Source organism: Mastomys coucha, unplaced genomic scaffold (genome assembly GCF_008632895.1).
Source record: "Mastomys coucha isolate ucsf_1 unplaced genomic scaffold, UCSF_Mcou_1 pScaffold21, whole genome shotgun sequence".
Lineage (NCBI taxonomy): Eukaryota > Metazoa > Chordata > Mammalia > Rodentia > Muridae > Mastomys > Mastomys coucha.
The window spans coordinates 8,986,681-9,003,309 of NW_022196904.1; the positions used below are offsets into that span (position 1 = coordinate 8,986,681).

General features: G+C 38.0%; 2 protein-coding genes across 2 annotated transcripts; one reads left to right on the forward strand and one right to left on the reverse strand.

Annotated features, from left to right (window-relative positions):
* Nucleotides 1-987: 987 nt before the first annotated feature.
* On the forward strand, nucleotides 988-1,902 carry LOC116100362 (vomeronasal type-1 receptor 4-like). Its single transcript, XM_031384171.1, has one exon. The coding sequence runs from the start codon at nucleotides 988-990 to the stop codon at nucleotides 1,900-1,902; it is 915 nt and encodes a 304-aa protein (XP_031240031.1).
* A 10,938-nt stretch (nucleotides 1,903-12,840) lies between these two features.
* Nucleotides 12,841-13,818, reverse strand: LOC116100363 (vomeronasal type-1 receptor 4-like). Its single transcript, XM_031384172.1, has one exon. It carries the CDS (start codon nucleotides 13,816-13,818, stop codon nucleotides 12,841-12,843), a length of 978 nt encoding a protein of 325 aa, XP_031240032.1.
* Nucleotides 13,819-16,629: the final 2,811 nt, after the last annotated feature.

Genomic DNA, 16,629 nt, shown 5'->3' on the forward strand with positions numbered 1-16,629 from the left:
CATTGGACCATTTACAGCATGGTTGTATCTTTTCTATGCCTCGTATACAAATGGCATGGGGGAAACAGGAAATTCTAGGGAATAATGCTATTTTTTTGTCTTCATGTAGATTCACCGAGCACCCCACACTTCAAGTTTTATAAAGTCCTTGATGTCTGAATAAATAATCCAGAGCCTGAGCTAAAGCAAAGTTGAACCTGAGACCTGGGAACATAACTTGATTTGAACCTTGATCTTGTTTTTTGGCTTGGAAATGAAAGCAGAAACTTGTTTTCTAAGCCTAGAATAGGTGGTGTAGATAACTCAATTGAACTTGCAACTAACATTCTTTGGGATCTTTGACTGATCTCTATGGTGGTACTAAGATCTTGATAGTATGGATTTGTACCTTGTTCAGGCTCTTTGTGTTTCTCTTCACAAAATGCATGTTTATAAAAAACTTGGGTCTACTTACTACAGATATTCCTATCTTTGTAATGAAAATTTCTTGGTGGTGTCTCCATGCAGTTGACAGGATAGTATGTGCATGATGTGGTTCTAGGACTTAGTGTTCCACACACTTTTAATATATCAGTACTGATGTGTCTGGAAGCATGATGAGAGTAATGTAACATTGCAGTTTTTATAACTATCATATCATCATTTCTGACATTAGTAGCATTGGATGCTTTTATCCATACTCCTGGTTTAGAATAATTCTTGGGTCCTATCAATATGTATTTTTACCAGAGCTGTTATCATTTGGTTTATTATATGTGTGATGTTTGTATTATATGAAGAAATTTTGGGAAAGATTCATAAACCTGATGAATGAAGAATATTTCATTCAAGTTACTATTTTTCAGGTGCTGGGAATGAAACCCAGGGCCTTACTAGGCAAGTATTCACCACTGAGTTACAGCATCTGCTTCTTTAATGAAAGTAGTGAAAACATCCACATTTCTCTCCTAGATCTGCTTAGCCTAACAACATTTTGATAGTGAGAAAATGAAACCAGAGAATATGGTAATGGGTATAATCTTCATCCTACAGACTACAGTAGGAATCCTAGTTAATTCTTCAGTTCTGCTTCATTATTTAATCCCAGGATTTACTGGGAAAGGTTTGAAACCCAAAGCCCTAATTGTAAAGCACTTGACTCTGGCCAACTCCTTGTCTATTATCTCTAGAGGAATTCCAAAGATAATGACAGAATTTGGTATGAAATATTTTCTGGATAACATTGGGTGTAAACTTGTACTTTACCTTTATAGAGTATCCCGGGGGGTTTCACTATATATGACATGTCTTTTGAGTTGTTTCCAAGCAACCACAATCAGCTCAAGCACCACCAAATGGATGAAGCTTAAACACAAAGCCATCGAGTACATGGGTCCTTCCTGCTCACTCAGTTGGCCTATGCAACTGCTTCTGAATGTCATGATACTTATGAGAGTGACAAGCTCTAGCAATAGAAAGAATGCCACTAAGAAACTGACCTATGGATACTGCTCAGCATCTGTTTCTGACACTATTGCAACTCCATTATATATGCTCTTGCTCAGCTTTTCTGATGTTCTGTGTTTGAGTCTCATGTCCTGGGCCAGTATCTTCATGCTGAGCATCCTCTACAGGCATAGAAGGCAGGTCCAGTACATCCATGGTGCCCAACATTCCCTGAGAATCTCTCCTGAGGCCAGGGCCACCCAAACCATCCTGATCCTTGTGTGCACTTTTGTCACCTTCTACTCTATCTCTTCCATCCATGTTCTATATTCAGCCTTATTTGGTAATCAAGGACTGTGGGTTATCAACATTGTCTCAGTTTTAGAAACCTGCTATCCTATATTTTGCTCCTTTGTGCTCATTAGTAGTAACCACTCCGCTTCTAGGCTCTATTTTCACTGTTGGTGGAAAAGTTAACAGGCTATGAACTTGTCTCATATTCTGAGGGTTCTCAGATCCATTCTTATGTTCTTCTAACAACCATTTAAGTTAAGGAGAGTGTCAGTAACTTTCTGCTTTTGTGTGTCAACTTGACACAAGTTAGAGTCATCAGAGTATAAGGAGTCTTGGCTGAGGAAATGCTTCCATGAGATCCAGCTACAAGGCATTTTCTCAATTAGTGAACAATTGAGTATGGCCCAGCCTATTGTGAGTGGTGACAACCCTGCGCTAATGGTCATGAGTTCTACAAGCAGGAAGGCCAAAAAGCCAAGAGGAACAAGCATTGTAAGGTGTTACAGTGATCACATTGCTGGCTAAACAGTTCCAGGATACCAATATATTTCTTTGTTTTCATTCAAAATGATCTGTAATTATAGGTCATAATATTTTGCAGAATTTCTTATGCATTCCAAGCAGCTGTTGACATATGAACTTCTGTGAAGGCACAGATTAGACTCTGTCTCACTCTTGCAATTGAATGATACAAAGATAGAGCAAAGAAAAATATAGGTTCTCTGGAATGTGAAAACAACACATTTGTGTGGCCAACTGTCCTGTTTATGTGAATGTTGCAGATTCACTGATGTTTTGCATCTGATCTCATTTTCTGGGCTCATGATGTCAATTCAAGATTCCTCTACTGGAAGAAGCATCAAGAGATGCCTATTCCTAGTGCCCACTGTTTTTCTTAGAGTTGCATTTGAGGACAGAGACACCCTTAGCCATCCCAATCCTGGTATGCACCATTGTCATGTACTACTCAGTTGCTTGCATCCTGTTACTCTGCATGGCAGTCTAAGACAATGCACAGCTGTGGAAAGTAACCTCTATATTTCTACAAACAATTCTCTATATGTTGTGCCATACTATTCACAAGTTTTGCCAACTTTTTCTCCACATTATCTCTTCCTTACTGTAGGAAACATATTTTCTAAAATCTCTCAATGAGTTACAAGTTCTGTTGGTTTCTGTTTACCAATATATTCATGTGTTCCTTTATTCTTTGTATCTTTGTGCAAGTCTAAACCTCTTTGTGGACCAGACTATATTGGATAACATGGTAGTTAATGCTTACAGTCCACTTGGCAGGATCTAGAATCATAAATGATGAACATCTGGACACATATTTACGGGAATGTGTATGTTGGGTTAATGGAAGTAGGAGGACTCAATGTAATTCTGTATAGTCATGAATGCATTGATTCCAGGCCTTGACTGAATAAAGTATGGAAATAAAATTGAGGACCAGTGTGCATCTCTCTCTTTCTGTCTCTGTCTGTCTCTGTCTCTCTGTCTCTCTCTCTCTGTCTCTCTCCCTCCCCTCCCCACCTCTCTCTGCTATCAAACCACGGATGCAATGTGATCTGCTGCCTCAGTCTCCTGATTCCATGACTTCCATGCCACAATAACCTTCCATAACCAGAAATAAACCTCTGGCACCTTAAGTTCTCTTTTTGTCATTTTTGTCAGAATAATAAGAACATTAATGAAGATAATTAATTCAAGAGCATCCTAAATTACACTGATAGAATTAGAATCATATGGATCATAACATGTGTGGCTAGAGTGTTGCAAGAAATATTTTAAAAAGAAGCCACCGAGTTCCTGCACTACACCCACCTACTCTTTACCCGCTGTCCCGGTCACCTCTAGACTGGACTCTGCAGAGGTCTTCCCAGTTTGCCTGTCTCAAAGCCACCTGTACTTCTCAGCCATCCACTCCCTGTGGTCGGCGGTCACAAATTTCAGTAACCCAGTAAATCAAAACTCTAGAAGCTTATAATTAATCAGTCAGATTTATATGTCAATAAACTCTCAGTTCACAAGATGCCCTCACAATAATTTCAGAGCAATTTGATAATGATACAAGCTTCCCACCTAGATTAGACAAGTTATCCTAATTATTCTATCCCTTTAAGATATTATAGCTACCTGTGGCTATTTAAAGCCACGCAGAATCTGAATTGTCCCATTCCTCCTCCATCTTCCTTTTTCCCACTCTCCTGTGCCACTCCCTTTCTCTTAGTTCCACCTCCCTTTTTCCCTGTCCAATCACAAGCTTCTTGTTGTATTAATATTTAAATTAATTAGAGGGAAAATTCTGCTATACTAGGGCATATTTAATTCAAGTTAAAGTTTGAGGACTATTTTTTTTTTGTCTCTGCATTGCTATGATATGGACGTTACAATGTTTCCTGGATGATGATAGCAAATAATGCAGTTTGTGGGAGACTGTCAACTCAGGATGATTCCCTGGGTCTTACAACATAAAATAGCATGGAGTCAATATGCTTCTAATTCAGGTGATTAAAACATGCTTAGAATTTCAGTATTGTGTAACAATGAGAAAAAAATTCTCAACCCAGAGAAGACAAAAATTATTTCTTTTCTTCTGAAATAAATGAAATAATTTAAACAAGCATAAAGTACATTAAAACCAATTGTAATAAACAATTTTATCATTGTAAAATTGAAAGGTTTCCTTTCATGGTTTTTAAATTTTATGCAATTCTCATCTATATCATATCTAAATCTGTTGAAGTATGTTTTCCTTTTACTATTTCTCCTTTTAACTAATTTATATGTTTCTGGGCAGGGTAAAGAGAGGAAGGGGATTGGAGTCTGTGTTTGTGTCTGAATAGTTGGACTATATGGAAGAAAGAGATAGGTTATTGAGACCAATCACTTTCATGATTTTCTAGATAGAAGTTTACATAATCATTTAGAGAAGAATTTGTTGAAAAGCTGAGGAATGTCTGTCATAGTGTTGCAGGAAAATAAGTCTATCAGGCTCCAGGTTGAGACAGGAGGATTCCTGTGAGCCTGAGGCAAGACTAAAGAAGATAAGGAGCTTGAAACTAGCAAATTAGCCTAAACTACCGTATGAGACCTAAGCTACTCAAAACAAAGCAAGACAAAACAAAACATTAAAAAACAAACCAAACTACCACCACTAAAAACAAGCAAAATATAAACCCCCAAACCAATAATAACAATAACAAAACACTTGAAGAAAGAATTAAAAGTTTTCCTAGTTACCAAAAAACAAAAAACAAACAAACAAACAAGACTTGGTATTGCCGTTGCTCTTGGTTACACTCTAGCATGTGACAGAAAAAAATTAGTACATACCCAGAAGCTTCATCCCTACTGGCTAACTTTCACAGTGAAAGGGTGTTCTATTTATACTACTGGTGGAGCAAAGTAATCATTAGTCATACCTAGCAGTGACAGTGTGCACTGTAACAATGCCTGGCAGGACATGCCTATGAGTATAGTCTTGCTCCAAATGGTGAATTCATGGCTAGATGAATTGTATGGTAATAGAGAACCTATTACCTTTACTCTAGTATGTGGACATAGTATTAAACTGAGTCCTATTAACTTGCTATATTCATAGATTAGTGTATCTCTCAGTTCTCTTCAGATAAGGTTCTACTTGCAGTAGATGGTGACTAACTCAAAGACCAGATGCAGAGAAAAGAGAATACCTAATAATGGTTTTCCCAAAACAGGATGTTTCTATCACCCCCACCCCCGAAATGCTCAGGAATCATTGCAGAAAAGAGGGGGAAAGTGCCTAAGATCTAGAGGTGGTAGATGACCTCAAGGAAAGGGTGTTTTCTGTACACAGCAGGGCAGTTGTACATGTGAACTCACAGTGGCTGTTACAGTATGCACAAGTTCTGTATGAGTCCAAACCAAACTAAATCTCATCAAGTCTCTCGAGGGTTAAGCACATCTTCTCCCACTGAGGCCAGACCAGGCAGGTAGTCCTCTGCTATAGATGGGTCAGGGGCCTCAGACCAGCTTGTGTATGATGCCTGGTTGGTGGCACAGTGTCTGAGAGATCTCAGGGGGTCAGGTTAGTTGAGACTGCTGGTCCTCCTATGGGGTTGTCCTCCTCCTCAGCGTCTTTCAGCCACAGGGGTCCCAGACTTCAGTGCAATGGTTGGGTGTAAGTGTATGCTTTTATCTCAATCAGCTGCTTGTTGGGCCTTGTTGTTACAGCTATGCTAGGCTCCTGTCTATAAATACACCATAGTATCATTAATAGTATCAGACCTTTGGATTCTTCCCTTCAGATAGATCCTAAGTTGGGCCTGTCACTGAATATCCTTTCTCTCAGTCTCTTCTCCATTTTTGCCCCTGCAGTTCTTTTAGACCAGAACAATTCTGGGTCAGAGTTTTTGACTGTGGGATGGCAACCCCACCCCTCCACTTGATGCCCTCTCTTTTTACTGGAGGTGGACTCTACAAGTTATACAGACAAAAATAAGGAAAGGTGTCCTGCTTTGTGAAAGACAAATGGAAATAAAACTAAAGATGAGATATCTGAATGAAATAATCTTAAAAGTGTTTACAGACCATCTAAAAAGACTCAAATCAAGTAGGGTACACATTAGATAGGAAAAAGGTAGAAGGGAATGAGAGTAACATTATCATTAGACTACTTCCTGCTGATTAGGGGCATCTAGTTCCTTGGGGTAAGTTTGATTGTCACTGTCAAGCTATCAAATTTCTTTTTGTTGCTGTTTCTTCTTTGTACATGATTACTTAACAAACCTCAGCCAAAGGCAACCACCAATAACCAACGATCCAACAACCCTCCATGCCCCTCGGGGCCCTAGCATTTATATATCTTCTGAAAAATCCCCAGAATTCCAAACACTACACAATGCCAGAAACTATTGGTTGCTCCTTGCTAGAGCACACAATGAACCATATTCAGCTGCTGTGGACAATCTGAAGTAGCCCCATGTCATATACCTGGGATTAAATGACAACATATTCTTACAATATTTCTGTGTTTTTTTAAAGAAATCAAATCCTCACTACAAGTGGCACTAACGTTAGATTCTGAATGTTTCTCCACCAAGTTCCATGTGTTACATGTTGCAGTCCCTTTGGAGATGACGGAGCTTTTAGAAGGTCAGTGGCAAGTACTTGGGTTATTGCTATGTCAACTGCCACTTAGGCTGTACTTCCACCATGTTCTTTCCTGACTGTTTATATTGCCAAGCCTCAGCTACTATCCATGAACTCTTCCTGCCTTTAAAACCAGTACTACCTGGGTGATTCTTATACATACCAAGTCCAGCTGCCAGCACAAGGGCTTTCTCTGGAACACAGTTTCTTTGTGTGCTCTATTCATGACTCTAAAGCCAGAACCATGTTAATGAAGCTATCAAGTTCTGCTTGCTGGGACTAGAACATGGCCTGTTTGTTCAATTTAACCTTCAATGTCTTTCTGTTTTCCATAATTTCCTTTACTGCCTAAGCTTGGCTGTCCTGGAACTTGCTTTGTAAACTAAACTTGAATTCAAATATCTGTATGCTTCTGTCTCCTGAGTGCTGGAATTAATGGTTTTGAATTAGTCAGGATTCTCTAGAATCAAAGAACTTATGGAATGAATATATACATATACATATGTAGATGCACATGTACATACACATAAACTCACACAGATACACACACACATACACACACACACACACAAAAGTATATAAAGGGAATTTATTGGAATGACTTACTGGCTACAGTCTAACCCAACAATGGCCAGTTGTGAATGGAAAGTTCAAGAATATAATAGTTGCTCAGTCCCATAAGCAGGGTTCTTCAGATGGTCTTCTGTGTAAGCTGGAATCCTGAAGAAGTAGGCTCCAACAGATATACAAGCAAAGAAGTGCAAACAGGCTAAAAAGAACAAACCCTTCCTTCTTCATTGTCCTTATATAGGCCTTCATAAGAAGGTATGGCCCAGATTAAAGGTGTGCCTCAATATCTGGATCAAAAACTTGCATTTTCCATCCTCAAGATCAGGGTCACATGTGTGCTCTCCATTTCTAGTTTGTAGTTCATTCTAGATATAATTAAGTTGTCAACCCAGAATAGCTATCACAATCCATTCCTTGTCAATTTGACATATAATTATATCTCCTTATGTCCAAATTAAAAAAAATAACCAAGTTATAATGATGTATAACATGATATAACTATTCCTTGTTCAACTGTAAATGAATAAATAATAAATTTAGCTGGGTGGAATCTTGTCCCAAGGTCACTACTCCTTTAGTTCTATTTAATACCCTTGAACACAGAATTTAGCTCCATTCTACTCCTGGTAGCCATTTAATCATTTTTAGCCATATATTTTATATATTTCCTTTCTGAACTTGCTATGCTTAATCAAAATGTTCTTCATAAGAGAGAACCACAAGAGTCCATGCTAGGCTTTTTTGAGACTTCCTTTGTCAATGTATTAGTCTCTTCACCTTAACCCCAGGCAGATTCTTCAGACAAGGGCAAAAACAGCCCTACTCTTCACCAAAATATTAAAAGAATGACTCTATGCAACATACTAAAATTCTTTTCCTCTGAAACTTCCTGATCCAGGCTCCCAAAGTTCAAATCACCCTGAGTACCACTGTCTTCAATACTTCTATAAGAATGGCCCATTGGGCCCCACTTAAAGCATCCTACAGCTTTTCTAATTCAAAGGCCCAAAATCAACTTTCCTCCAAACAAGAATGTGGCCAGACCTATCACAACAATAGCCCAGTCCTTGATACAACTTCTTCTTAGTTAGGGTTTCGTTGTTGTGAAGAGACACCATGACCAAGACAACTCTTATAAAGGACACCATTTAATTGAAGCTGGCTTACAATTTCAGTGTTTCAGTCCATTATAAGCATGGTGGAAAGCATGGCAGCATCCACATGGACATAATGTTACAAAAGGAGCTGAGAGTTCTACATCTTGATTAGAATGTAGCCAGAAGTAGACTATCTTTCCAGACAGCCAAAAGAAGGCTCTAAAATTTCACACTGGGCAGAGATTGAGCACTAGGAAAACTCAAAGCCCACCTCCACAGTGACATGCTTCTTCCAACAAGGCCATACCTACTTAAACAAGATCACACTTTCAAATAATAAAACTCCTCATGGGCCAAGCATTCAAACACATGAGTCTAAGGGGACCAACCCTATTCATAAGAACCTATTCTCTCTCTCTCTCTCTCTCTCTCTCTCTCTCTCTCTCTCTCTCTCTCTCTCTCTCTCTCTCTCTCCTCTCTCTCTCCTCTCTCTCCTTCTTTCTCTCTTACACATACACACACACACACACACTGGGATTGAGAGGGAGAGAGAAACAATCACACAATTATCTTTGTTGATAAAAGAATCGTTCTAACACTTTTGTATAATGAGAGAGCTACAACGGTAGTAATAAACAAAAAAAAAATTTCACAGGCTTGGGAACATAAAGTAATAGCACAGAACTGAGGGCCAGAGGGCCATATTTATGATTCTATCTTTAGATGGGATGTTTACAAAATGGTAGATCAAAACTTGTTGTGGTAAGCTCTTGTGATTTGAGCTTATTTACTAAATGCTTACTTGATATAAGGCTGTCATGTAAGAGCTATTGAACTCCTTCACCATGCCCATGCCCATAGGCATGAAAAAAATAAAAATATCCATACATACACTTCAGAACTATATGGCAATCACTTTATCAACCTTTGGTGAAGATTATATGGAGAAGTGGAGGCAACATTACTTTCCATACACAGGTGGTGGTGGTGGTGGTGGTGATGTGTGTATATGTGTAAACTCAGACCTTTCCACAAACCTAAGAGCAAGTTTTAAGTGAAAATGAGCAATATAATAAATTAAAATACCTGTATTTTCTCAAAAAAAGCACAGAAAAATAATTGGTTTAATCAAATATTAAGCTATAAATTTTAATTGCTATTAGTTCTCTGAGAGTATGGTATAAGTTGTTTTGATCATATTCACCCCTCCCATCATTCTTCCAAATGCCACCTTCCAGTATTATGATTATAATTATTATTCTTTTATATATAAATATAATATAATAATGGATAATAATTGGTCAAGACCAATTTGTTCTGTCCAATTGTCTTTACATGCATGATACTTCAGGAGTGTTATCTTATTACTAGGGACTAGGCTCCTAGAAAAAGCTGTCTCTCTCTTTCTCCCAACAGCTAACAATTGTGAACAGCTCCACAGCTATAGTAGAATTTAGTCTCTAGCTTCACTTTATGTGATGAGATTTGGTCAAGCTTGGCCTTGTGCTTGCTGTAACAATAGCTGAGTGTTCACATGTTCAGCTGCCCTGCTGTGCACGTAGAACACTGTGGTTTCCCTTTCTTTATCACCACCTTTAGCAGAATGGTAGAGTTTTTCCACCCTTTTTCTGCAATGATTCCTAAACATTTTGAAAAAGTGGATATAGAGACATCCTGCTTATAGATAAGAGTTATCATGCATTCACTTTTTCTCTATCCTTGAACATTTATGGGTCTTTGAATTAATCACCATCTACAGCAAGAGGTGTATCTGAAGAAGACTGAGAGATGCATTAATTTGTGGATATAGCAAGTTGTTAGGAGTCAGTCTAATATTATGTTGGTATAGCAGAGTAAAAGTAATAGGTTTTCTCTTATGACCTTTGACATGTCTAGCCATGGGTTATTAGCCCAGTAATGGTGCCAGGTTTGGGTTTATACTTCTAGAGCAGGAATTAAAACTAAGCAAAAAGTGGTTGGTTGTTCCCATGATGTTTATGCCACTATTACACCAGTGGCCATGTCCTGCCAGGGCAGGCATTGTTACAGTGCACAGTGTTATTGCTGGGTATGTCTGATGATTACTTTGTTCCTCCCATAGTATAAATAGTAATTTCTGCACTGTGATTTGTTCTCTTTTACATTCTGGAGGGTAACCAGGACCAATTCCAACTCTTTTTTAACTAGGAAAATTTTTAAGTACAAATCCTCAAAGATTTTTGTTGGTGGTGATTATGGTAAGAGTAGTTTGTTTATAAATGTGTTGTTTTGTTTTGTTGTTTTGATTAGCTTGGTCTCACAAAGTACCCTAGAGTTGCTTCAGGTTCACTACCTCCTTTAGACTTGACTCAGATTCATAGCAATCCTCCTGTCTCAACCTGCAGAGTGGCAGAATTATTGTCCTGCAACATTATTAGAAAAAACATTCAACTTTTCAACAAATTCTTCTCTAAATGATACTCACCTTATGTAAACTTCCACTATCTAGGAAATTATGGAACTGACTAATCTCAACAACCTATCCAATTCTTTCATATAATCCAACTATATTTAGACACAAACATGGGTTTCAATTTGCCCTCCTCCCCTAAAAACAATGCATAAATTAGTGAAAAGAGAAGTGGAAGAAGAAAAACACCTACTTCAATGGACTTAGATAAGATTAGATGAGAACTACTTAAATCTTAAAAACCATGGTAGGAAACCTCTCAATTTTATACTGAATAAAATTGTTTACTATCATTGATTTCAGTGTATTTGGACATTGTTTAAATTCTTATTTCTTTTATTATGGAGAAAAAGAAATAGTTTTGTCTTCTCTATGTTATGATTTTTTTTCTCATGAATTTGCAATACTGAAATTCTACTCACCTAAGTTATAAAGCTATTGACCCCACACTGCATAATGTTGTAAGATGTGGGAGATCAGCTTGAGTTGACAGCCTCCCACATACTGCACTACTTGCCACCCTCTGCCAGGGGGTATTGCAATGTCTATGTCATAGCAATGTGAAGAGACAAAGAAATCTTCAGAATTTATCTCCCATTGAATATGCTCTGACCATTGGAATGGCCTACATGATTTTAATCAATGTAATTTAAGAAGTTATTGAATTACTTATCCCTATTCATTTTCACATTTTTCTGATGAAAAATGGAAAAAAACAATGTAATTTTGGAGGGCTTTACTTTAGCTTGAAGTTTGAGGGTACAGTCCATCATGGCATGAAAGTCATGGAATCAAGAGGTTGAGGCAGCAGATCACTTTGCATCTGTAGTCATAGAGCAGGGACAGATTCATACTGGTTCTCAATTTTCCTCATTTTATTCAGCCCAGGACTCTCAACCAATGGATTAATTGATATGTAGAATTAGATTGGGTCCTCCTACTTACATTAACCCAACTTAGATGTTCCCTCAAAGATATCTCTATATATTTGTTTTCTAGCCGATTTTAGATCTCGGCAAGTGGATTATCAGCATTAACCATCATGTTACCAATTAAATACACAAAGAATGGAGGATATATCCATGAACAGCATCAACAGAATTTGTGGCACACTGAGAGATTTTTTAAATTATTTCTTCTATGGGAGAAAAAAGAGAATGTGAAGACAAAGTTGGTAACACTCATGAGTACAGTGGGACAAAATACGGAAGAATGTCTGTAGAAATGTATAGGTTATCCTCCAAAGCTGTGCTTTGTCTCAGACTGTCATACAGAGTAACAGGGTTCAAGCAACTGAGTAGTAAATGACAGCAGTACACAGCAGGATTGGGATGGCTAGGGGTGTCTCTGGCCTCAAGTGGAACTCTAAGAAAAGCAGTAATCAATGCAAATAGGTAGTACTTGATTCTTCTTCCCATAGGGGAATCTGGAAGTGGAAAAACCAGCCCAGAAAATGAGATCAGATGCAAAACATAAGTAAAGTTGATACATACACAGAAACAGAGAACTTGGTCACATAAATATGTTATCCTCATATGCCAGAGTTCCTGCATTTTATTTACTCTGCTTTTCTACCATTCAATTGAAGCAGTGGGACAAGACTCTGGCATGTACCTACACAGAAGTTCATACTTGAAGACCTGCTTGGCTATCTGAAGGCATAAGAACTTCTTCAATACATGATGACCCCTAATTTTAGTGTATTTTGAATGAAAAGAGATATCTTAGTATCATGGAATTGTTTAGCCAGCATTGTGATAGTTATAACAGTTAATGATACTTAATGTACAGAACCATTGACTTGCTTAATAACAGCTAGTCATGGGTGAGTCTAATGTCCAATAATGGATGAAAGACTATTTGAATTTATCATAACACACAAGTGATCATTGTAAATATCCTTCTGCTACAGCAGGGAAAAGGGTTCTTGGGAGTAGAATGGTTATTACTGATAAGGATGAAGGGACAAACTGTGGGAAAGCATGTGTCTAAGAATGTAAATATGTTTATTATCCACAGTCTTGGATTGTCAAAAACCACAGTATAGATAATGAGTATGAAAGACATTGAGTAGGAGAGGACAAAGGTACACACAAGAATCAAGATAGTTTTTGTGGCTTTGTCTTCAGGGGAGACTCTGCAGAGATGCTGGGCACTGTGGATATACTGTAGCTGACTCTTGTGCCTATAGAGAATGTTTACCATGGAGACACTGGCTGATACCATGATGCTCAAACACAGACCATCAGTGAAACAAACAAAGAACAAATGTAGTCCAGTAACACTATTGCCAAAAGCAAATGCTGAACAGTATCCCAACTTGATTTTCCTGGTGACATTTTTAATAGTATTTGGTCCAATCACATCTACAGCTGTCTTGATGTTCAGAAGCAGATGTAGAAGCCAGCTTACAGAGCAGAACTGAATCATGTATTTGGAAACAGAGTGTGTAAGTATCATCAGCCTGGAGTGACTGAGGCTGATTGTGATTGCTTGGAAGCAACTCAACAGGCAGGTGCAGTGCAAGGAAACGCCCCGGGCCACTCGATTGCTGTAGAGAGTAAGTTTACATAAGAGGTCATCCAAGAGATTCTGCAACCCCAGCTGTACCATTATGTGAGGTGTTACTCTTGAGATAATAACAAAGAAATTGGCTAAAGTGAGATGCTTTAAAATCTGGTCTTTGGGCATCAGATTTTTTCCAGTGATTACAGACATGACATAATGAAGAAGAAATGACCAGTTGCCAAGGATTCCCACAGCTGTCTGAGAAAAGAACAAAATCCCCACTGGCAAGTCCTCAGGAGCCATGTTCTTTTCACCTGAGATAAACAAATTTAACCACATCAATACACTCAGAAAGAAAGCATTTAAATATGTATTCATTTATCATAGCCTAATTGTATCAATTTCTCATCAGAACATATGTCTGGCTGATAGCAGGTTACCCAATCAAACAAGATAAAGAACCATTTTCAAATACATTTTGGGTCATCAAATGGGAGTAAGGCAAAGGATATAAACTTAGAATCACTAAGGATATAATCTTTTCACACTTTCTATACTGTTTTATAATCTTCAAGATTCCTCTATTCCCTTTTTCTAAATGAATGTCCAATAGATACTTCTAACTTTTCTGAAAGAAGTTGGTGTATTAATATGAACAGTAGACTTGATTCACTCCTGTAACCCAGCTACTAAAACATACAAAAGTGGAAATTAAAAGGTATACCCATGCCACACCAACCCCAGAAGGATCTGTGTGACAAGTTTAACAGATTGAGGTTATAGACTTCAAAGGAGGGAAACCTCCTGGAACCAGTTGTGGAACTCTTGGCTGGAGCAAAATTATTGAGCCATATTTCTCTTGGTATCTTATCTTTTTTTATCTTTTTTATTCCTTTTCTTATTTATGAGATATGCCTGACAGCCTAAGCTGAGATCTTAAGTGAGAATAATGGGTAAGAAACCATCCCTTGAGATGGAGTCACTAACCATGACCTTATCTGTGCAAACCAATGCTTCACTTTTAAATCATGTATAAGATAGTATCGATAAATAAAAACTTTCCCGACAATAAAATTTTATGTGGCTCCACATTTGTCATCAGAAGTAGGCTTTGATATATTGTTTAAGAAAGCCATAAATAAAGAGAATTAAAATAGTTTAAATTTATGCTCTGAAGATTTACAGAAAATCAGGAATTAGAAGCTAAACAGTAACTGATCATAAAAATTCATTAACTTGTTCTTGGAAATTTGCCACTAGCCTTAGATGATTTTTGTATTTTACTGTGCCAAATGATAATAATAGTATCCATTCTACCTGACTCCTTCATTGAATATACTTTTTTAGAAGTTTAATACTTGGATGATTTTGTATTTTACTGTGGCAAATGATTATTACAATATCCATTCTATTTCACTGCTTCACTTAACATAACTTGTCAGTGTTGTAATACCTGTTTCTTTATGCATAAAAACCCTTGTTTGAAAGCTGCAATATACACTCAGATTCAAACTGCCTCTGTATTTGTTTCTGCTTGTCACTGCTGAATCCTTACCCACTTACCATCAAGGACCCTCATCCCAAGGACCCCCATACCTGACTGAGTAGTGGCATACCCAGACACAGAAAAACTTGTGAGCAAAAGGAAAGGAAAGAATAAATAAAAGTAAAAAGACAGGCTGAGACAAATCAGAAAAATAATAAGAATTTCTTAAAAATTTAATCTAACAAATATGCCTACTAACATTTTCTTATTTTAAAAGCACAGTCATTTATGTTCACATTTCTCTAATTTAAAATGAGAGAGAAAAGGTTTTCTTTCTATGACTCTCTTATGTCTTTCTAGCTGACACAAAATATGAAGTTTACAAGTAAGTGTGGTTCACCCGGCTAGAAAACATTAGTGAAATTCCAGTGTCAATAAACAATAAGTGTCTCTTTGAATGCAGAGTCTCCCCTATAAATATTTATTACAGTGACATGCTACTGCACATTATACTGTTAGTCTTGGTGCAACATGAAGAAATGATAAGAAATGTTAGCAAGACAGATCTAACAGTCAGCTGAAGAGACAAAGTGAGTAATTATATCCAAAATTTCAAAACTGTATCAGTGCTTGCACAATTCTGACTTTGAGAGAGCAACAACAAAAGAGAGAAAGAGGGGAGTAAGAAGATGGAGTGAGAAGGCTATAGAGAGTCTATGAGAGTAGGAATGTGTCATGCTAACATCTTTAAAAAAGAAGGCCAATCTAAGACCATCTCCCTAACCATCTAAGGAACATTTCTATCCTGAGCGAGCAGGTATTATTCCTTGACAGAGTTCTGAGAAGCAAAGTCCCAGGGATCAGAGATAAAAAGGAGAGGACACGTGACCTTAACAGATAATGTGTAAGCTGTGTCTTATGCCAAGCAAGCATATTAAGAAGTACAGTGGCAGGAGTAGAGAACATACTGGGAGAAGAAGTGATTGGAGTCAGTAGGCACTTCAGAGGCAGTTGGAAACCTAGTACAATGTAAATTCCATGAAACCCATGAGAGTAACTCTACCAAAGACTTTTAATATTGGGTAACAGAGATCCTAAATTCACTATCTCCTATGACCAAGCAAGGCCTGATTGGGAAAAGAACCCAGACACAAAACCTTAAACATGCAGATTGTGCTGGAGCAAGAGTCAATCAGAATTGTCATCAGAGAGACTGCATCCAGCAGTTTATGGGAGTAGATGCAAAGTTATACAACCCAATATTAGGCAGAGCTCAGAGAGTCCTGCAGATGAAGGGCAGGGAGGATCAGAGGAACTAGAGCAGTCAAAGACACACAGGGTTCTCAGAAGCAACTGACTGGGACTCATGGGAACTTGAGAGATCAGGGAGCCTGCAGGCGTCTGACCTAGACACTCTGCATATGGTAGGGCTGAGTAGGTTGGTGTCCTTGTGGAAATCCTAACAGTGGAAGCAGGGACTCTCACTGACTGTTTTGCCTTCTCGTAGGACCCTTTTCATCCTATTTAGTTGCCTTTTCCAGCCTTAATATGCCTACTCTTGTAGCTTCTTATAGTCTGCCTGACTGATATCCTAGGGAGGCCTACTCTTTTCTGAGGAGAAGGGGAAGGCAGAGATGGGAGGGAGGAAAACTTTGTTTGAAATG

Excerpts from the sequence above, each read along its gene's own strand:
- LOC116100363 (XM_031384172.1), bottom strand. The coding sequence starts at position 13,818 with ATGTGGTTAAATTTGTTTATCTCAGGTGAAAAGAACATGGCTCCTGAG.
- LOC116100362 (XM_031384171.1), top strand. The coding sequence starts at position 988 with ATGAAACCAGAGAATATGGTAATGGGTATAATCTTCATCCTACAGACT.